General features: G+C 44.6%; 1 protein-coding gene across 1 annotated transcript in view; it reads right to left on the bottom strand.

Annotated features, from left to right (window-relative positions):
* The window catches only part of LOC104306477 (polycomb group RING finger protein 3-like), a 228,071-nt gene that overhangs the window by 43,904 nt on the left and 161,631 nt on the right, over positions 1 to 22,536 (bottom strand). Inside the window, exons 3-6 of the mRNA XM_054179250.1 lie at positions 17,867 to 17,963; positions 13,196 to 13,251; positions 12,079 to 12,189; positions 11,019 to 11,107 (exon numbers count right to left, since the gene is read on the bottom strand). Coding sequence (XP_054035225.1) covers positions 11,019 to 11,107; positions 12,079 to 12,189; positions 13,196 to 13,251; positions 17,867 to 17,963 — 353 coding nt within the window. The remainder of the gene's footprint in view (positions 1 to 11,018; positions 11,108 to 12,078; positions 12,190 to 13,195; positions 13,252 to 17,866; positions 17,964 to 22,536) is intronic.

Raw genomic sequence — 22,536 nt, 5'->3', positions numbered from 1 at the left:
TGCACTGCAGCTGGGCTGCTGGTTTCACCTCTGGCTCTAGCTTATCACCCCCAGACTCCTGCCTGGGGGGACTAGTTTCAGCCCCTTCCCCCTTCGACAGTAGTTTAAAACCCTGTCAGTGAGACCTGCCAATTCCCTTCCCAGAATCTTTTTACCTTTGGGGGACAGGCCATTCTCGTATACTGTGACCTTTCCCCTCCTCTGGGACAGATGTACTCCATCTGTTGCCAGCTGACCTGGTACAGTAGAAAGTTCACCAAGACTGAAAAACCCAGAATTCTTTTGACTGCACTAGCCTCTAAGCCACTTGTTGACTATAGCTGCTGACCTCTTCCTTATGGTATTCCCTCCTGCAACTAAGGGTATTGATGAAAAAATTATTTGTACACCTGACCCCTTGTGGCCGTTTGACGCTGTGCCTTTAAGAAAGGGGCACACTGGCTAAATGTTTATAAAATATTTTGGTATTCTAAATGAATTTCATTGGTAGAATTGTGGGAGGTGAGATTGTTAGACCCAGGGTAGCTGGGACTTTCTCTGAGCCTTCCTTCGCTGTCCCTCTCGGCTGGATCTGCTTCTGGGATTCTGGCCAACTAAGATAAGATACTAACTCCCTGTGCAAGGCCTTTCTTCCTTTCCTGCCCTGTTAACCGTCCACATCTCTTTTCTACCTCTTTTGGGGGAGAAGGGAGGTAGGGGGGTGAAGGGGGCACAGGGGGAAGCCCCCTCTGTGGGGGGTCTGGTTTCTGGTTGAGTTCATTTCCTGTATATATTGTAAAATACCTGTATTTGTTGTGTTACATATAATCTGTTTCCTTGTAAAATATAATCTCATTTCTCCGACTGGGTTTAGCCGTGGTCTCTTTCTCAGTGGGGGAGGGAAAGCAGAGCCTTTCCTTTCAAACCACCACACCCCTCAACCAGATCTCCCAGGGCCCTGAAGTAATTTTTGATAGCCCTGGGAGTTCTGGTTGCAACATCATCATTCCCTAACTGCATAACCAGTAAGGGATAGTAGTCAGAAGGCTGCACCAGACTAGGCAGCCTTCTGGTAACATCTCTAACTTGGGCTCCTGGGAGACAACAAACTTCCCTATGAGATGGGTCTGGACGACATATGGAGCCCTCTGTTCCCCTCAGGAGGGAATCACCAATAACAATTACCCTGCTCTTTTTTTTGAGGGAGCAGGTCCTGATGCCAGGAGAAGGCTGTTTAACCTTAGGCTGCTTTGCCTTAGGCTGTTTAACCTAAGGCTGTTTAGCCTCAGGCTGTTTAGCCTCAGGGAAAACCCCGATGGTGTGTCCTCTGGCATCAGAATCACTTCACCCTCGATCTCCAGTGCCCCATACCTGTTTTCCAAGAGCAACAGGGAAGGTGAGGGGAGGCAAGGAGATTTTACTTTGTGTCTTTTGAGAGGAACCTTGTGAGAGTCTAAATTCCTTGTATGACTCAACAAAGATAAAATCACTTGCTGCTTGCCCAGACAATACCAATCCTGGATGCAAATCACCTTGTGATTGCATCATGATAACACTGGACTGCAGCTGGCCTACAACAATGGCCCAAGGACCCAGCCATCACACCTTCAGGACAAGATCATTTCAAGGAAGGGAGGATGGCGAGACAATGGGTGTAATGGGTGTGTGGGCAGGTTAGATGGAGAAGGGGAAGGTGGAGGCCCTCCCCCCCTCCATCTAGACCCCTGCCTAAACACACAGGAATACACAGAAAGATTTCCTGGGGAACGATACCTGGATATTTACCTAAGGAGGATTTCCTGGCTCCTGAATTCCTGAGGGACAATGCTTGGACACATACCTAAGGACTAAAAACTGTATAAAAGACTTGACCACTACTGGCTTAAGGGTGAAGAAAAAATGCAGAAGGAGGACCATGCTGCTGAGGAGGAAGGAAAAGCCCGGGCCAAGGCTGTGTCGGAGAAAAGAGGCCATGGAGCCTGGGAGAAGCAGATGGAACCCTCTCTTCGTGTCCTAAGTCTCGCCTGCTGTGACTCATGGAGCTGAAGAGGCTGCCCAGAGGACCACATCTCTTCTCCAGCCAAAGCCTCAGCACCCTTTCTCTACAAACCCAGCATCTCCTGCAGCACCTTTCCTCCACAGACTCAAACTGTCTTGGGGGGGGTGAGGGGTGTGGTAATATAATTCCTTTCCTCTTCTCTCTCTCTCTTCTCTCTCTCCCTCTCTATCTTCTCCCTCTCCCCTTCTTATTTCCATTTTATTTATGTAATAAATAGTCTAGCTGTTGATATTTTGGCCTCGTTTGTGCTTCTAACTTCACAACACGGGAATATTCAAAAGAACTGAGTCTCCTTCCCTCTCTGGACCGAGACAAATCTGCGTCCATTCCCCTCTGCTTTTTGGATAACCAGCCTCTGCTAGGGGAGCCTGCAGAGCCTGCTTACTCTGGTTCATCTCTTTCCTCCTCTGGTTCATCTCTTTCCTACATTCCCTTACGTCTCTAAGACTAGCAACCTCGTCCTTCAGTCTGGCCACCAGGTTAAGCAGATAGTCGATCTGCTCACACCTTATGCAAGAGTTGCCCCCACTACCCTGCATCTCAAGAGCCAGGCTCCAGCACTGTCTACAGCCATACACCTGGACAGCTACCTGTTTGTGTTCTACCTCAGTCTGGGTCGACACTGATTTTTTTAAGGAGTTTTTGCTGAGAGTTACAGCCATGCCTGTCCCTGGCCACAGCACCTACTGGACAAAAAAATTAGAAAAAGTGCAGCAGTGCGTGAGAGCACGAGAGAATACGAGAGAAGACGGAGAGCTTCCCGCTGAATGGAAGCCCCGCTAGTCACGGCAAACCCTTTTAAAATTTGCCGCTGCTGACACAAGGATCACAAGACGCAGGCACGTGAAAAGATGGCTCCTCCAAGCTTCACAGTGTGTGTAGGAATCTCCGTGGTCCTGGTGCTTCCCATACCCTGAGAAGGAGGGCAGCAGATGACCGCCGGAGGCTGCTGGTCCCAGCGCGGTTCTGAGAGGGCTTCCCGCCGAAGGAGGGACAAGGTTGCCCACCAGCCGCTCTGCCGCAGCCTAGCAACTAGCCTCGCTACAAACAAAGGACACAGTGTAGCTTCCACGTGCTTTGCACTCACTAACATTCACTTCAAAGCACCCGCGCCTAGCAACATAACATTTCCAGTTCAAGCCTCTGACACATTGTAATACTCTCTGTATATAGTTGAGCAGCCACCAGGGTCTCATCGTGTCGCCACCTGGTGGACAAGCAGCAGAATTGCAAGCTTCATTCCATTAATAGAAATATTCTGATTTGGTCCAAATTGTAAATACTAAGCCACTTATGGGATGTATTTCATAATAGTGCACTAGAATCTGTATATAAAATAGTGATTCATTGGTTATTGATAATTTTAATAATGAATACAATTAATATTTATATAATTAATATTTCATATTCATAGCTTAATAACCTCTTCATCACAGGGGTGAGGGCCTATCCAAAATATCCTCTACACTGCAGCTGGGGAAAATGGTCTCACTTGGAGTCTCTGGCAGAAGAAATCATCAAGTGAAATGCAAGGTCAGGTTTTGGGAGTAATGGATATCAAGGATCATTAGCCCACTAACATGCCAACTGAGGAGACCCTAGCAGTATATGAAGGAGTTTGAGCTGCTTCAGTAGTGGGTAGAGAAGCACCTCTCCTCTTCGCACCCCAGTTGTCTGTGCTACACTGGTTGTTCAGAAGGAACATCCCCTGTACACATCATGTGACCGGCACTACATGGAGTAAATGGGTAGTACTGTCTATGTAACAAGCTTGACTGGGGAAACCCAACCACCCAAGAATTCTGAAGATATTATGGACTGGCCAGAAGGCAGGGATTTCAGTGTGTCGCCTAAGGAAGTGATTCATGCCCAGGAGGCACCACCATATAGTGAGTTACCTCAAGATGAACGGTGTTATGCTTTGTTTACTGATGGATCCTGTCAAGTGGTAGGAAACCATCAGAAGTGGAAAGCTGCTGTATGGAACCCTACATGACAAGTTGTTGAGGCCACTGAAGGAGAAGATGAATTGAGTCAATATGCAGAAGTGAAAGCCATCTAACTGGTTCTAAAGATCACTGAGAGAGAAAAGTGGACAGTACTTTATGCAGATTCCTGGATGGTGGCTAATGCCCTGTGGGGGTGGCTACAGCAATGGAAGAAGATCAATTGGCAACACAGGGGTAAGCTCACCTGTGCTTCTGCATTGTAGCAGGATATTGCTGCTTGAGTTGAAAACATGACTCTGAAGGTATGTCATGTTGATGCACATGTACCTAAGAGCTGTCCTAATGAAGAACACCAAAGCAATTAGCAAGTAGAGAAGGCTGCCAGAATTTATGTAGTTCAGGTGGATATGGACTGGGAGCGTAAAGGTGAGCTGTTTGTAGCTCAATGGGCCCATGAAACATCAGGACATGTAGGGAGAGATGCAACATACATATGGGATCCTGACCGAGGGGTGGACCTGACCATGGAGGCCATCACACAGGTCATGCATGATTGTGAGATATGTGCTGCAGTCAAGCAAGCCACTAGAGTTAAGTCTCCCTGGAACAAAGGGCGGTGGTTGGGTTTTCGCTATGGTAAGGCCTGGCAAATTGACTATATTGGACCACTGCTACAAATAAGCCAGGGCAAGCGCTACATCCTCACCATGGTAGAGGCAACTACAGGTTGTTTAGAGACATACCCTGTAAACCATGCCACTGCCCAGAACACCATTTTAGGCCTTGAAAGACAAATCCTGTGGTGACATGGTACCCCAGAAAGGATTGAATCTGACAGTGGGACTCACTTCAGAAATAATGCCACCAGTTCCTGGGCCAAGAAACACAGTATTGAGTGGGTGTATTACATTCCCAATCACCCACAAGCCTCTGGGAAGATTGAAAGATATAAGGGCCTGTTAAGGACCATGATGAGAACACTGGGTAATGGGGCATGGAAATGCTGGGATGCAAATTCAGCAGAAGTCACTTGGCTGGTTAATTCCAGAGGATATGCTAACCGTCCTGTTTCTGCCCAAACAAAACCTCTGCACACTGTGGGAGGAGACAAGGTCCCTGTAGAGCACATGGAGAAGTGACTGGGAAAGACGGTGTGGGTTGCTCCTCCCATGGAGAAAGGCAAACCCATTTGTGGGATTGTATTTGCTCAAGGACCTGGGTGTACTTGGTGGGTAGTGAGAAAGGATGGGGAGACTTGGTGTGTACCTCAAAGAGATTTAGACCTTAGGAGGAAAAATAATCTGGGATGTAAATTGTATGTTGCAAGAAGTGACGCAGTAAGAAAGACCCAAAATGATGAAAAATGAGTTTCGCAAGAAACAAGAGTGCAACAGTGACTGAAACCAAGCTGGTGTTGGTGCCCAAAAGTAGAATATCATGTTTCTCCTGTCCTGAGCAGTACAGATGGGGCCCAAGTAATATTTGGAGGAGTGAAAGAACATCTCTCTATTAAAGGATTGGGAATAGCTGATCAAAATGTTTAGATGTATGTGTTTGGTATTGAGATGGTTTATGTATGTAGTTTAGGTTGCGAGTGTTAGCAGAAGGGATTTCAGTATGCAAATCCAGTGAGATGGTCACATATATTGAATTATGTGGAACCTGAACATGATGCAAATGGTCTGGAATAAGGGGTGGAGATTGCATTTGGTTTGGCTGAGCTAGAGTTAATTCTCCCCAGAGCTAGAGTTAATTCTCCCCAGAGCATCATTCTAGTGCTGTGTTTTGCAGTGCTGTAGCTGGGTGTTGATAACACACCGGTGTTTTGGCTACTGCTGAACCAGGCACCAAGGCTGTGCTTTTCCAGCATTTCCCCCTTCCCCCCCCAATAGTAAGCTGAGGGATGGCCAGGATCTTGGGAGGGTACACAGCCAGGCCAGCTGACCCAAACTGATGAAAGGGGTATTCCATGCCATATGATGTCAGCTCAGATATATAAACTAAGTGAAAGAAGGAAGTGTGGGGACATTCATTTATGGCATCTGTCCTCCGCAGGAACCACTACATGTATTGGAGTCCTGCTTCCCAGGAGTGACCAAATATAGTCTGCTTGATGAGAAGTGGAGAATAACATCTTTGTTTGCTTTTGCTTCTCCGCATGGCCATTGCTTTAGATTTGCATTTTATTGAATTGCTTCTATCTTGACTCCTGCGCTTTTGTTATATTTTTCCTCTCCCCTGTCCATCTAAGAAGCGGAGTAATAGAGCAACTTTGGTGGGCATCTGGTCCCCAGCTAGGGACAAACCACCACACTCAACACACAATTTTTCTTACTTTTCCCCTCCATCCCTCTGGGAGGGACCAAGGAAGTGGTGTGTGGTGCTTAACTGCCTACTGGGGTTAAATCAAAACACAATTCTTCCAAGCAGGCCCCTGAACAGACCAAAGTCTGCTCTCCAGGAATGTGATTCTGCCATTTACCTTGTTGCTTTCTTTTAACACAGATCCTGGCTGCTCCTTCTCTCATTGCAGATGCAGATTCAGACTCTTGTATCTTTAGGGACTTAGACAAAATCCTATCAATCTCTTTTTCATAACTTTTGATACTGTGCAGTCTGCCAACCTTCTCCATGCAGCTCCTGTACTTCACAACAGAGATTCTCCACCAACACACATCTACAGACAAGGGCACTCCCTGCAGTCAAAAGCCAGGAGAGATGCATCTTTCTGTGGAGCTTAGTCTGAGACATGACCTCTGATATTCCAGGGATAGTTGCTCTGGTTAGTGCTGAGGACCATGCCCCAAAGCACTCTCACATTTCCTCTGTTTTGGGATTTATCATTTTGTATTTTATTGCCTCTTGGATTACAAATCACAACTCCAGGTAGCGTATTATCCATCAAGAGTTCTGCTGAATAGCAGCCCAGCGGTTTTGTGAATAACTTTGGCTAATTTTCCTAATTAGGATCGGGGTGACCTCATTGCCCTCTACAACTACCTGAAAGGTGGTTGTAGACAGGAAGGGGTCGGTCTCTTCTCCCAGGCAACCAGCACCAGAACAAGGGGACACAGTCTCAAGCTGCGCCAGGGGAGGTTTAGACTCGAGGTGAGGAGAAAGTTCTTCACCGAGCGAGTCGTTTGTCATTGGAATGGGCTCCCCAGGGAGGTGGTGGAGTCACCGTCCCTGGAGGTGTTCAAGAGGAGATTGGACGTGGCACTTGGTGCCATGGTCTAGTCGTGAGGTCTGTTGAGACAGGTTGGACTTGATGATCCTTGGGGTCTCTTCCAACCTTAGTTATACTGTGATACTGTGATACTGTGAACAGTCAACATGGTTTTACCAAGGGGAAATCATGTTTAATCAACCTGATAGCCTTTTATAAGGACATAGCCAGGTGGATAGATGATGGTAGTGCAGGGGATGTTGTTTATCTTGATCTCAAGAAAGCATTTGACAGCATCATCGCAGCTAAACTGAGGAAGTGTGGTCTGGATGATTGGGTAGTGATTTGGAACCTACTTGGAGGTATGTATCTAGTGGAGTTCCTCAGGGGTCGGTACTGGAACCTGTACTATTCAATATATTCATCAACAACCTCAATGAGGGAACAGAGAGCACTGTCAGCAAGTTTGCTGATGATACAAAACTGGGAGGAGTGGCTGACACACCTGAAGGTTGTGCTGGCATTCAGTGAGACCTGGACAGGCTGGAGAGTTGGACGTGGAGAAATTTAATGAAATTCAACACAGACAAGTGTAGAGTCTTGCATCTGGGAAAGAACAACCCCACATACCAGTATAGGTTGGGGGCTGATCTGTTGGAGACAGCTCTGGTGAAAGGGACCTGGGAATCCTGGTGGACAACAGGATGACCATGTGCCAGCAATGTGCCCTTGTGGCCAAGAAAGCCAATGGCATCCTGGGGTGTATTAGAAGAGGTGCAGATAGCAAGTCGAGAGAGGTTCTCCTTGCCCTCTACTCTGCCCTGGTGAGGCTGCATCTGGAATATTGTGTCCAGTTCAAGAAGGACAGGAAACCGCTTGAAAGAGTCCAGAGCAGAGCCACAAAGATGATTAAGGGAGTGGAACATCTTCCTTATTAGGAGAGATGGTGGGAACTGGGGGTCTTCAGCTTGGAGAAGAGGAGACTAAGGGGTGACCTCATTCATGTTTATAAATACATGGGGGGCAAGTGTCAGGACAATGGAGATGGGCTCTTCTCAGTAATGTCCAATGATAGGGCAATAGGTGCAAGCTGGATCATAGGAGGTTCTGCATAAACATAAGGAAAAACTTTTTTTCACTGTGAGGGTGACAGAACACTGGAACAGGCTGCCCAGAGAGGTTTTGGAGTCTCCTTCTCTGGTTAAATCCTCTGAATCCACAATAAGGACTAAACCTCACCAAGACTGCACTCCCTTTTAACTTTGGAGGCAAAAGGTGACTGCACCATCACTCCAAGGAAACCAGTTGAGATTGTGATTGTGGTCAAAGGGTGGATTGTGGCAGGAACAGCTGCCCTGACAGAAACACAAAAGCCTGACAGACACCTGACAAAGGGCTGAGGCTTGCCCTTACCCTGCTTTTGAGTAGTTCTGACTAGAAATGACCACAATGCACTCTTGACTTCAAGTATAATGGAGTCCTGCTACAGAGCCATTTTGAGTTGGTTTCCATGCAGCAAGCAGCCTGACAGTTGGATCCTCTCCCCTTAGAATGGGATGCTATCTAAGGATACTTCCACGGAATGAGTGAGCCCTCAGTCCCTCTTGGGTGAGTGTGGGAATGCCAGTTACGAGCGGTGTGAGCAATCTGGCAGTGCAGGCCTAAGAGCCTGACATGGTGGTAGGCCATGCTCAGCATAAGTGCAGAGCCAGCTACCAGTATGCCAAAACAGTGCTGTGCTTGCAGCACTGTAACTAAAACAAGACGCTGGTAGCTAGAAACATAGTGAGTTATCCCGGGACAACAGGACATGCACCTGCATCAACAAACCTCGCGTGTCATCCATAGTTGGACCAATAATCTACACTAGTGTGATGTGTGGTCACTCATAGGGGACCAATGAGTCCATGCCAACAAGACATACCAAGGTTATATAAATTGTAGCAGTTTCCTTGCTACGCACTTCTTCTTCTTCCTTTCCTGCCTGTCCTATCTCCTCTCCTTCCATGCTTTACTGTGCCATGCTTTCACCATAGGCCTGAGCCGTAGGCCTGCAATACTGGAACAATAAAGGATCAGTACCGATCATATCGGTCAGCCATATTGATTCCAAGAACCTCCGTCATCGCCATATCTGGCTAAAGGTGAGTGCATATTTTGTGTACCTTTGAGTGGGATGTTTCCCTTTTATGAGTGAGTGCACACACATTTTGGTTCATCTTTCAAGGAAGAATATTCCTTAAAGCTTAGGTTAAAGCCTAATTGGTTGTCTAGCAGTATATTCATTGCTGTCTGTTTTGTGGGTGCCTCTGTGACAGAGCTCAGGGCCAATTTTGATAAACAGCTGTTGTAAGGAGTTAAGTTTGTTTTTCTCCAGATGTTGTCTCACCATTCTCCTAGGAAGATAGATGATTATCTACAAGTAACAGCTGATAAACAGACAAGGCCACAGGCTCCACGTTCAAGAGTGGTATAATGGAACTGGGGTTCACTGTGACAGTTTTATGGGTCTTTTGATGGAGAGGACCCTCTTAGATGACTGTCGCAACAGTTTAGAGCCAAAAGAACACTCAACTAACCATGGGACCGGGACTGACACATGTAACTAACTACAGAAATGTGCTATAAGCATGGCAACTGAATGAGGAAGTGTGACTACATATGAGATTGGAAAAGGTATAAAATGTCGAAGGTAACAGGGAAATTAGAAGCTTCCCCACCAATCAAGGCATTCAGGACCAATGAGATGTTGTTTGGATCCATGATGGTACCTATCTCTGCTTTTGCTATTTCTTTCTTTTTTTCTCCTTTCCTATATTTCTGTCTTTTTTCCCCTGCACATGTAAGTGAAATAAAATTCAAGTGCTTTTCCCAACCAACTACTCAGTTCCTTCTTGATTACATTCAGGGGTGTGGTGGTTTAGGCTGGGTGCCGGCCCAGATGCCACTGCACAGGCCACACCTGGGAGGTTCCAAAAGGGGACCCAGCCCATTGGGTGGTCACAGGAAGCCAGGTATTTCACCCATAATTCCCTGCTCCCATATAAAACATCAAGCGTGGGGTCTTCTTGCTTTCTTTCCTCCCTCGCCACTGCCTAGGTAAAATGGCGTGAGCCGCCTCCCTTGGGCCTGCTCAGGCCCAAGGCTGGGTTGGGGAGTAAGAAAGAGTCCTGGGGGGGGGTTGGGTGTACCCCCAGGTGGGGATGGGACATTCTTGGGTATGTTCTGGGATCTCTCTCTCTTTGTCACGGTGCTTGTGGTTTTCTGTAAAATTTGTATTGTTTTTCCATTTAAACTTTCCACCATTTTTTTGCAATCCATTTTGTCTGAGTCTTTCTTTTGCCTGTGGTGGGAGAATTGGTCTCCCAACCCACTACAAGGGGATCCATAAAAGAAATATCTCTTCTGCAGAAGTGGATCGAGGCAGCTGCATGACCATAAAACTGAGAATTTGCAGTGTGAGCTCACTTTGCTCCACTTAATTAGCATAATTTATGATGAAGCTCCCTCCCTTGCTTGGTCCCTCTGTTTGAGTCACATTGTAGCTATAGCCCTGCCTGGCCTAGACCCTGACTCACAGATCAGACTTCGTGGATTGAAGATGAAAGCCAACACATAATTTAGCCAATATCCACGAAACTCAGAAATAGTTGTAATTATAAAACTTTAATGAAAATCTCAAAACCTAATGTCTCCACAGCTACCTAAATAAAAAGATGAAGCTCAACTTTACACAAAAGCATGGGAAAACACTGTATCTTTTCTCTGTCACTGTCAGAAGGAAATAAATTAATCAAAGAAAAATTATTTAAAGTGGAAATACAAAATTAAACTAAGAAATGTCCTGTTTCAGAAGAAAGCCCACCTGTTCATCACTTCGATGATAGTCATTATCTTCTCCCTGCTTTTCTTCAGAAGTTTCTTTGTTTGAATTTTCATCTGGTTTAGTTTCACCTTTCAGAAGAAAGCAAAGCATTAAAATAATTAAACTAGACATATCAGGTGACAAGTAAACCTGAAACAAAGTCAAGACTAGAAGAGCAACTGTGGGGTTTTTTGTTTGAGGTTTTGGCTGCGGTTTTTTTTAGTAATTAGGCTTGTCAGAGCATGTTCTGTTTCTCTTCTAACCAGTAAAATAGTTGAAAAGCAGATTTATTCTTGATAGCAGAAATATGGACAATAATCCAAAGCTTCCCAAAAAATCAGTTCAGGACACTGCTACAAATTATAGTCAGGACTCAAAATTTTAGGAAAGCAAACTTCCAGCTCTTCAAAGAGTTGATAAATAGGACCCCATGTGAAACAGCCCTCCAAGACAACGGAGCAGAACAGAGCTGGCAGATCCTTAAAGATGCTTTCATAGAGTGCAACAGATCTCAATCCCCAGGTGTAAGAAATTGGGCAAAGAAGGCAAGAGATCACCATGGCTGAGTTGAGACCTGCTGGTCAAACTAAAGGGCAAGATGAGACTATACAGGAAATGGAAGGAGGGATAGGCATCCTGGGAAGAGTATAGGGATGTTGCCTGTTTGTGTAGGGATGAGGTCAGGAAGGCCAAGGCTCAGCTGGAACTGAACTTGGCAAGGGATGTAAAGAAAAACAAGAAGGGCTTCTACAAGTACATAAACCAGAAATGGAAGGTTAAAGAAAGCGTAACCTCCCCAGTGAGCAACAGAGGTGAACTAGTAACAATGGACGAGAAGAAGGCTGAGATTCTCAACAACTTTTTTGCCTCAGTCTTCACTGGCAACCCCTCTCCTCATGGCTTTCATGTTGATGGCCCACAAGATGGAGACCAGGGAGATGAAGTGCCTCCCACCATAAGCAAAGACAAGGTTTGTGACCATCTGAGGAACCTGACGATATACAAGTCCACAGCAGTCTGTGCCCCCACCCCAAGACAGAAAAAACATAAGGCCATTTACCATTGCGATGTGAATCTAGATGTTGCTTTGCAGAGCATGACTCCCCTTTGATGTCCCCTGGTACTTCCATACCCAGTTTGTGATAGAATTCCCTCTGCTTTTTCATTTCCGCTGTTTAAAATTGCAAATATTAGTTATGCAATAATATTCTACCACAATATTTATTAAGGTATTCCAAAACCCTCATCTGATCTGTAAAGGAAGCTTGTCAAGCAGGAACTAGCATTAGCACTTTTTTGCTACTTCTCTACTCTTGCTACCATAATCAACTTACCTAAGGTCTTATTCTTGAGAGTCAGAATACTACCAAGTCATTCATAGAGCTATTATTGCACAATTCTGTGATTACATATAAAATAAATTTTAAATTCTATACCATATTTTGTGGGTTTCCCCCTTCAATATGTCTGTCCAAACATTGGGTTTGAATTTGTATCCATATCTCTGATTTTCAATATCCTAGAAATAATTTTAAAATAATCTCTTTACCTAAACTTGCTTATAAATGTCCAATAATGTCCTCATTTAATTGGATTCAAATATTCTACTTGAAAGTAGCAACACACCACTGAAAAATACTACTTCTGAAAAATTACTATAAAACATTCCTTTAGTTCAACAGATTCATTATCGAAGATTATAAGAACACAAATGCAAAGGTATCTGCTAGTAAAGGATTTAAGTACATCTTAGGAGAAGAAAAATCCACTGAAATTAAATGTTATGCTACATTAGTATTCTACTCTGAGAACTCTGCAAAGGTGTCAAAAAGACATGGATGTGTACACAGTTTATTAAAGAAGAATGTATGGCAAATTATAGAATGCCAACATGAACAAGTTGTAGTGCTATTTAGGTTTACATAATGTTGCTTTTCCCTGGAATAACACTGGGATTTTAATTCCTGAAGGTTTTTTCTGTAATACTGCTGGTAAAAGTATAAAATTTTTAAAAGCACTGAAGTATAGAGGAGAAGTAGTGCTACAACTGTAACAAATGAAGATAATATTTTTCATCCCCTTGTGAACATATTTCTCACTTCCTGCTTTTGTTAATGTAAAGGACCTATATGTAAATCTAACATTCAGTAAACATAGGTCATACCAGAAAAACTTACCTTCTTGGAGTCCTGGCACAAGTTTGTAAACAATATCTTGCATTGTTCTATCATGACTAGCAGGGAAAAAAAAAAAAAAAAGAAAAATTGAAGGCTCAAATTAGCCATCTTGATTCAAAATATTTCTCTTATAGAGATTCGGTATTAAATTGACTCTACAAACCTCTACAGTCTTGTAAGAAATAAAAATATTTCTCTTGAATTACTGAAATATCAAATATGAGATAACTGTAAGAAAAAAGGAATGCAAATAAAGTTCAGGCTATGACAAGAACTGACACAAGTTTAACAGAAATGTTAGAAAGGAATGTTAGAAGAGAGCAAAGAAGAAAACAAAGAAATTTTGCATTTGCTCTTATAATCCAGAATTTTACCCAAGAGCAACATCATGTAGCTCAGAAGCCCATCTAGCTAAAAAGGGCAAAACAAAAAAAGACAGACTGATCTAGCACATAAGGAAGCAAATTATGGGGAAGCAAGACTGATTAATATTGTAAACACTGATGCTTTCAACCAAAGTGTGACCGTTTGAGGCTGTGCCTTTAAGAAAGGGACAGTGCTGGCTAAATGTTTTGTAAATATATTGTATCCTAAATGAATTTCATTGGTAGATAGGTGGGAGTAAGATCTTAAGTTCCAGTGCAGCTGGAACTTTGGGCAGTCCGATTCCTTTCGCTCACCCCTTTCCAGCTGTCTGCTTCTGGGCATCTGGCCAGAAGGGCTGCAGATAACAGATAAGCATTAATCCAGCACTAATATTTCTTGCTACGAAAATTCTTCTTTCCTTGTTAACTCCCCTTTTCTCTTTCTAACCCTCTTTGGGGAAAAAGGGAGGTAGGGGGGTGAAGGGGGGACAGGGGGAAACTCCCTCTGCCAGGGGTCTTGTTCCTGTTTTTGTTTCTTTGCTGCATATTTCTGTATATATTGTAAATCTGTATATTTGTATACATAAGTTCCCTGCATCGGTCATTGCTTTGTAAATACAGCACTTTCCTTTTGCTTCACCGGCTGAGCTAGTTGTGGGGGTTTTCCCCATTCCTAGGTAGTGGGGGAGGGGAAGGCAGAGGTACTTAACACCTTCTTTACCTCAATCTTTACTAGCTGGAAAGAACGTCTACCAGACAGCTGGCCTGCAGAGCTGGCAGAAGGAGCCAGGGAGCTGCATAGTTTCCCTGTGTTCCATGAGCAAGTGATAGGAACTCTCCTCAGCAGCTTAGACCCCCACAAGTCCATGGGACCAGATGGGATCCATCCTAGGGTGCTGAGAGAGCTGGCAGATGAGCTGGCCAAGCCACTCTCCATCATTTTTCATCAGTCCTGGCTCACTGGAGAGATCCCAGATGACTGGAAGTTGGCCAACGTGGTACCCATCCACAAGAAGGGCCGGTTGGATGAGCCAGGGAATTACAGGCCTGTCAGCCTGACCTCAGTGCCAGGCAAGATTATGGAACAGGTCATCCTGAGTGCAATCACACAACACTTAGAGGATGGCCAAGGGATCAGGCCCAGCCAGCATGGGTTTAGGAAGGGCAGGTCCTGCCTGACCAACCTGATCTCCTTCTATGATCAGGTGACCCGCCTGGTGGATGTGGGGAGGCCTGTGGATGTAGTCTACCTGGACCTCAGCAAGGCCTTTGACACCGGTCCCCATAGCAAACTCCTGGCCAAGATGTCAGCCCATGGCTTGGATGGGAGCACACTGCGATGGGTTAAGAACTGGCTGGAGGGCCGAGCCCAGAGAGTGGTGGTGAATGGTGCCACATCCAGCTGGCAGCCAGTCAGCAGTGGTGTGCCCCAGGGATCAGTACTGGGCCCCATGCTCTTTAACATCTTTATTGATGATCTGGACGAGGGCATCGAGTCCATCATCAGTAAATTTGCTGACGACACCAAGCTGGGGGCAGGAGTTGATCTGCTGGAGGGTAGAGAGGCTCTGCAGAGGGACCTCAACAGGCTGGGCAGATGGGCAGAGTCCAACGGCATGAGATTTAACACATCCAAGTGCCGGGTTCTGCACATTGGCCACAGCAACCCCATGCAGAGCTACAGGCTGGGGTCAGAGTGGCTGGAGAGCAGTCAGGCTGAGAGGGACCTGGGGGTGCTGGTCGACGGTAGACTGAACATGAGCCTGCAGTGTGCCCAGGCAGCTAAGAGGGCCAATGACATCCTGGCCTGCATCAGGAACAGTGTGGCCAGCAGGAGCAGGGAGGTCATTCTGCCCCTGTACACTGCACTGGTTAGGCCGCACCTCGAGTACTGTGTCCAGTTCTGGGCCCCTCAGTTTAGGAAGGATGTTGACTTGCTGGAACGAGTCCAGAGAAGGGCAACAAAGTTGGTGAGGGGTTTGGAACATAAGCCCTACGAGGAGAGGCTGAGGGAGCTGGGCTTGCTTAGCCTGGAGAAGAGGAGACTCAGGGGTGACCTTATTACTCTCTACAACTACCTGAAGGGAGGTTGTAGACAGACGGATGTTGGTCTCTTCTCCCAGGCAAGCAGTACCAGAACAAGAGGACACAGTCTCAGGCTGCGCCAGGGGAGGTTCAGGCTGGATGTTAGAAAAAAGTTCTATACAGAAAGAGTGATTGCCCATTGGAATGGGCTGCCTGGGGAGGTGGTGGAGTCGCCATCACTGGAGGTTTTTAGGAGAAGACTTGACGGGGTGCTTGGTGCCGTGGGTTAGTTGTTTGGGTGGTGTTGGATTGGTTGATGGGTTGGACGCGATGATCTTGAAGGTCTCTTCCAACCTGGTTTATTCTATGTATTCTATGTATTCTATGTAAGCTGGGCCTTCTCTCTCAACCCACCACACAAATTTTAACTACAATATGCCATTTCCTGGATTATTCCCAGTGATTGCCCACTGGAATGGGCTGCCTGAGGAGGTGGTGGGGTCGCCGACGCTGGGGGTGTTCAGGGCGAGGCTTGACAGGATGCTTGGTTGTATGGTTTAGTTGATTGGGTGATGTCGGATGATAGGTTGGACATGATGATCTCGAAGGTCTCTTCCAACCGGGTTAATTCTATTCTATTCTATTCTATTCTATTCTATTCTATTCTATTCTATTCTATTCTATTCTATTCTAAAAGAGGTTACTGCCTGAAAAGACCAGAACATTACTATGACTTCCAAACTATAAATAAAATCCAGTACAAGCTAAAATGTCAGTCTCAGCTGCTACCATGGCATTAAGCCCTAGAAGAGTTTACAATAGCAAACTCCAGATTTGACTCTTGGGTTAAGATTTTTAAATGTCCAAAACCATTTCAATCTAAATGAATTATTTTAGCCAACAGCATGAAAGCAGAGGTGAGAATTTAACAGCATTCTTAATGATGAAACATGAGATGTGATTGTTTTACTTATTACCCAGATGAATGGGGATAAATTAGATTACAGATTCTTGTAACTAAAGCGTAATACAAAGTTCCTCCCTATTAATTCATTATTGAAGAAACCACAGACTTTCAAAACCAGGTTGGACAAAGGCTGTCTGTTTTGATCTTTAAGGGACAGTATTTTTTAACTAGCTCAGGAAAATACTTCTCTAGGAGGACATCTTCATTTTTTGGAAGCAACAGAGCAAAGAACCTAGACTGAAGGGATCCATTTTTAAAAAGACATAATACTGTGCATTCAGTGTCCACAAACAACTGTCAAATCCACTAACTACTCAATTTGAGGCTATGCTCCCAGGCATCTTTTTGCATTTAAAACAGGTTTCTGAACCAATATGTGGATGTAGCTTTACAGATGACAACCGTGTTGTCTTAAGTGCCTACTGACATGGATTTGTCATGACTGTTTTGTCATAGTTTAAAAATACTCTAGTACAATCTCTACATCATTCTTGAAAGATAGAAGAAAACTTTATCTTATTTCTGACTTTTTAAGAGGACTCAATTTTGAGCAATTCAGTGAACTCAGCGAAAATGGAGAAAGAATCAAATTTTTTTCTATAACCACTTCTTCAAAAGCTGCACTAGAACTGAGATGTGCACATTTGAAGCAGTGCCACAAATTAAAAGAAACTGCATGCAGGTAGACAAGAGTCTACACAACACTGTGAACTTTCTGTCAATGAAAGTTGCTATGGTACAAATCTCTAGTGCAGATCCAGCCAATGCAGGTAGTATAATAATTTGACTGATATCTTTGAAATTTTAAAAATGAAACTGCTGAAGAAAAATAAAGGTAATGTATAACTAAACAGAAAATACACTAAAAAATAAAGAAATTATGATACAATAACATATTCATTTTAGGTCACACAGTCAGAGATCTCTATATGGAAATAAGCAGGTGCATATCTTACAGAGACTGTTCTATTAAAGATATTGAAGCTACTACTCTAACTTTTCTGATACCAACTTTTTCATCATCACCTGTGAATTGAAAAGTTATTTGAAAGACTAAATCAACAATAATGATGTGTGTTTGCAAAGTCTATTGTGTCTGTTGTTTGATTCAAGAGAAAAAGATTTGTCAAATGAATTTCAGATGCACAGCAGAATTTAATAACTTTAATACAAATCTATTTTTTAATCAATCTTCTTTATATATATTTAAAATACTGATAAGCAAATAAAAATTGTAGAGAGAGATTATACTGTATTTGAGAGGTTTCAACAGCCCTAACTAGTTGTGCTTTTCCTTTCATACCACACACTTACCCGATATACTGTAATGGATGGCTCTGGTGTATAACAATCCGACATGTTGGACAGGTGTTGTTTTCCTCCAAATACTTAACCAAGCAGCTTCTACAGACTAATAACAAGAACATTAATAATTAAAAAGAAATAAAACAGGAAATAGTTTGAAGAAAGTTAAGAGGTCATATGGGGCATCTGAGTGTTTTTCTGACACCCTTGAACCAGCAAGTGACAGGTCTTGAGAGAAGAACAGGCAAGAGTTCAGCAGTGGTGGTGGTGGTCCCCAAGGCCAGTTAAAACCCCAGGAAGCCACATATAACTGGCCTCTAGACCAGTTGGATAGTGACCATGAATGTGACATTAATTGGGAGTAGTATGGGCAGTTCTCAGCAAAAGAGCAGCCCACTGTCAGTTGTTGGGCTATAACATACTCTGCTCATCAACAAGGTTAGGCTGCAGCCCTGACAACCACCCAACTGACTAGTAGCTGTGCAAATCAACCCAGAAGCTTGAGGTCTCCAGGGAATTAGAATGCTGACATCTATAAAAAGTATAACCACTCTATAAATAAAGAAGGGACCTGGTACTGTTTCTAAGAGCTATATCTGAAAAGAAAATGATGTCTGTCCTGTTTTTGCTGGGACAGAATCATAGACCAGCAATAGGCTGCAGGCCATTAGCGGTTTTGAGTAAGAAATGGCAGCTGACCTGAGTTGGCTAACAGGTGAATCCTATACCATAAACCATATGTTCAGTATAAAGGGAGACATTTTAAAGAGTGGGGGAGGTTTGAAGGCTTTTTTGACTCTGCTCTTTGTCCTTTTTCTGAGGCCAGCCTTCCTGTGTATGTTGTATCTTTACTGGGCTGAGTATAACTTTTTCCCTGGTTTAAGACAGACCACTCGAACAAGCCCCCAACACACGGATCAGAAGTGAAATGAACAGAAAAAAAGGCCCAAACCCTGGGTGGAGACAAGGAGTGTTTAATGAGATGATACGATGTACAATCACCTTAGCCTATTTTGCAGAAAACCACAGCAAAAGCCAAAGCAGCAGCAGAAGCCAGCAATAAAATGAATCCCCCAAGAATGCAGCAGACCAGAAGAAAGGACCAACACCCCAAAACCACAAAATGGAAGCAGCAACTGGGACATAGTGGACCCACCTTGAGATTTGAAAAATCTTTTTGTCCTCTCTCACCCCCGTGGCAAGATTCACTTCCAAGAGGGCCCTGGCCTTTTTTGTCACATCTCTACAGTCTCTGGCTATATTTCTATAATCCTCCCAATCGACCAGACCTTTTTTCCACATATTGTAAACCTCCTTTTTCTTTTTGAGTTTTTCTAAGAGCTCCTTGCGTATCCATGCAGGTCTTCTGCCTCTCTTACTTGATTTTTTTTTTCAAGGGAATACATTTTTCTTGCGCTTGGTGGAGGTAATGTTTGAATATTAACCAGCTCTCTTGTGCCCCCCTTCCTTCTAGAGCCCTAGCCCACTGGATATTTCTAAGCAGAGTTTTGAAGAGGGCAAAGTTAGCTCTCTTCAAGTCCAGGGTTGAAATTTTACTTATCACCCTGCTTCTTTGTCTGTTGTTATTAAACTCTAACAAGTTGTGCTCACTACAGTCAAAATTACCCCCAACCTTAATATCTACAACCAGTCCTTCTTTGTTTGTTAACACCTTGCCTTGTCAGTCTGTCCTTCCTGAAAAGTACATAGTCGTCCATTACCACATTCCAGTTGTGCGAGCTGTCCCACCATGTCTCTGTAATTGCAACAAGATCATAGCCCTGCAACTGCGCCCAGATTTCTAGTTCATCTTGCTTATTTCCCATGCTTCTTAGGTTGGTATACAGACACTTCAGAGACTTAGCAGAGGAGCATCTGTTACCATTGTGGGTATCACATAATCCACCATCCCCTACAGCCCCTGGGATAGCAGTGGAGCTGGTACCCCGTCTCACAATTGTCCCAGGTTTGTCTTCAGTGAGCCTGGCTTTTCCCTCTTCCCCCTTCAAAATTAGTTTAAGAGACCTATCAACCAGCCCTGCCAGTTCTTGTCCCAGGATTCTTTTTCCTCTTAGAGACAAGCATTTCCTATCTATAGTCATCAGACCTAGGGTCTCGTAGAGTAGCCCATGATCAAAGAACCCAAAAACCTGCTATTGGCACCAGTCCATCAGCCAGGCATTAATTTGCTGGATTTTCATGCTCATGTCCTCATCAGGCATAGCTAGTGGTGGGACAGAAGCAAATACTACTTGTGTTCCTGACCCCTTCACCATTCGTCCCAGGGTTCTGAAGTCCTTCTTCATTGCTCTCAAACTTCTTGTTGAGATTTCATCATTGCCTACTTGGAAAACCATCAATGGGTGGTAGTCAGTTGGGCGGACCAGAGTAGGAAGTTTTCTCACTACATCTTTAACCCTGGCCCCAGGTAGGCAACATACTTCCCTAAAGAGTGCATATAGGACTCGCAACGCCCTTCAGAAGTGAGTCCCCGGTGACAAGCACTCATCTTTTCTTCTTAACTGCGGTTGTTTTGACAGTAGGTTTGCTCACTCCTAGCCTCTCTGAATGACATAAACTTAGACAAGCTTTCATAGTTGCTGTTAGTTGGTTTCACTTGCAGAACATTGCTTTTGGTGTAAACAGGTTCACTAAGCAAATCTATTCTTCAGGGGCACCTGAAGGGGTTCAGTGGCTATTGGGGTGCCATGCCTGCCACACTTGGGAGGAATTTGTCTCCACTAATCTCCAGCTTCTGAGTCATCCTGTTTGGGAAGCTGGTAAGAGGGCAGGGAGCCCTTAGTCTCCTGACTACTGCATGGCTGGTGGGACTGTTTGAGGGACAGCAGTCTGATTCCATCAGTCTAGCTCCCTTCTTGCACTCCCTAATAGTCCACAGCTGTTCAACTTCCTCCTTCAGCTCAGCCACTAGACTGAGAAGGTCACTCACCTGCTCACAGCAGACACAGGTGTAGCTCCTGCAGTCTGCCATAAGAAGTGAGAGACTCAGTCAGGGTGTAATGGGCTTCTGATCCTCAATACCCCTGTCTCCAAACCCCTAATGATTGATCTTAGGTTTCTCCTGATGTTCTCTTCCAGAGGTTCCAAGTTAGGCCATGCTCCCTGTCTGCAGTGCAGGCCCAAGAGCTACCACACAAGCTATCTTCTGTTTCATCTGCTCAAAGGCTTGTTGCTTAAGGCTCCACTCATTTGGGTTTTTCAGTAGAGGGCTCGCAAGCTGACTATAGCTTGGAATATGCATTCTCCAGAATCCCACAAGGTCTAGTAAAGCTTGTGTTTCCTTCCTGTTAGCTGGTGGTGCATAATTGCTATCTTGTTGACCACATCCATAGGGACATGATGACATCCATCCTGACATTTTATTCCAAAGAACTGGATCTCCTGTGCAGGTCTCTTGACCTTGCACTTTATAGTGAAATCAACTTTCAGAAGAATCTGAATTGCTCATTTTCCCTTCTCACACACTTCTGCCTTGTTGCCGCACATAATGATGTCATTGCTATATTGCAGGTGGTCAAGTGCATCACCCTGTTGAGTGCAGTCTGGATCAGTCCATGGCAAATGGTGGGGGTGTGTTTCCACTCCTGAGGCAGTTGATTCTAGGTGTATTTGACACCTTTCCACATGAAAGCAAATTGTGGTCTGCATTCTGCCATCAAAAGAATTGAAAAAAGCACAACACATTAGCTATATCAGTTGTGACATTTGGCTGCCTTCAACTCCAGTTCATATTGGAGCTCTAACATGTCTGATACAGCAGCACTCTGGTGCTGTGTCTTCATTCAGGCCATCATATTCTACTGTTAACCTCCACCATCCGTCAAACTTTTGCACTGACCATGGGACTGTTAAAAGGTGAGTGAGTCTTGCTGGTCACTCCTTGACTCTCAAGTCAATAAATCAGCTTATGGATGGAAGACAGGCAGTCATGGTTCATGCAATATTGCCATCAGTGCACTGTCATTGGCACCTGCTGTTCTTCCACCTGCAACAATCCCACAACAAAGATCTTAGAATACTTAGAAGATCTTCTGAGAAGGCAGGCAAGGTGGATAGCTGTTTGATCTTTTGTGTTCACAGTGGCTACACAAACAGCCCATTGGTACCCTTTTTGAATTCTTCAAGTACCCTCTCCTGAGGTAGTCCCTGCCGAGGATACAAGGAGCCACTGGGCCAGTCACAACTGAGTCCTTTTCCCACTTGTCCTCTGTTAAGCTCACCTCAGTCTCCAATACAGACAATTCTTGACATCCCTCATCATTCCAGAGATCCAGATGTTCTGTGCCAGGGTTCTGTGCCCCTATACACTGATGGCACCAGTGTACACTGTGCACCAGTGTCTATCAAAGCATTACACTTCTGAGGGTCTGATGTGCCAGATCATCAAATCCACATTGTCCAGTATACCCAGTTATCCCTTTCCTCCTGGCCAAAGATGGGGACCCTCTATTCCTGTTCCTCATCAAAATATTCACTGTCTGACCTTTGCAGTGCCAGACCAGAAGTCCCCTCATCAGGATCAAGGGAGGTGATTTCACTTCTTCTATGCCTGGCAATCACTGATTGCCACCTTGTGCCTCTACAGTAATTAAGCTGACAGCCTTCTTGGGTGGCCCCTTCCTAACAGCTGTCTTCCTTCTCAATTCAATTACATGGGC

Source organism: Dryobates pubescens, assembly GCF_014839835.1.
Source record: "Dryobates pubescens isolate bDryPub1 chromosome W unlocalized genomic scaffold, bDryPub1.pri SUPER_W_unloc_1, whole genome shotgun sequence".
Lineage (NCBI taxonomy): Eukaryota > Metazoa > Chordata > Aves > Piciformes > Picidae > Dryobates > Dryobates pubescens.
This window is presented reverse-complemented; position numbering and strand designations above follow the sequence as displayed.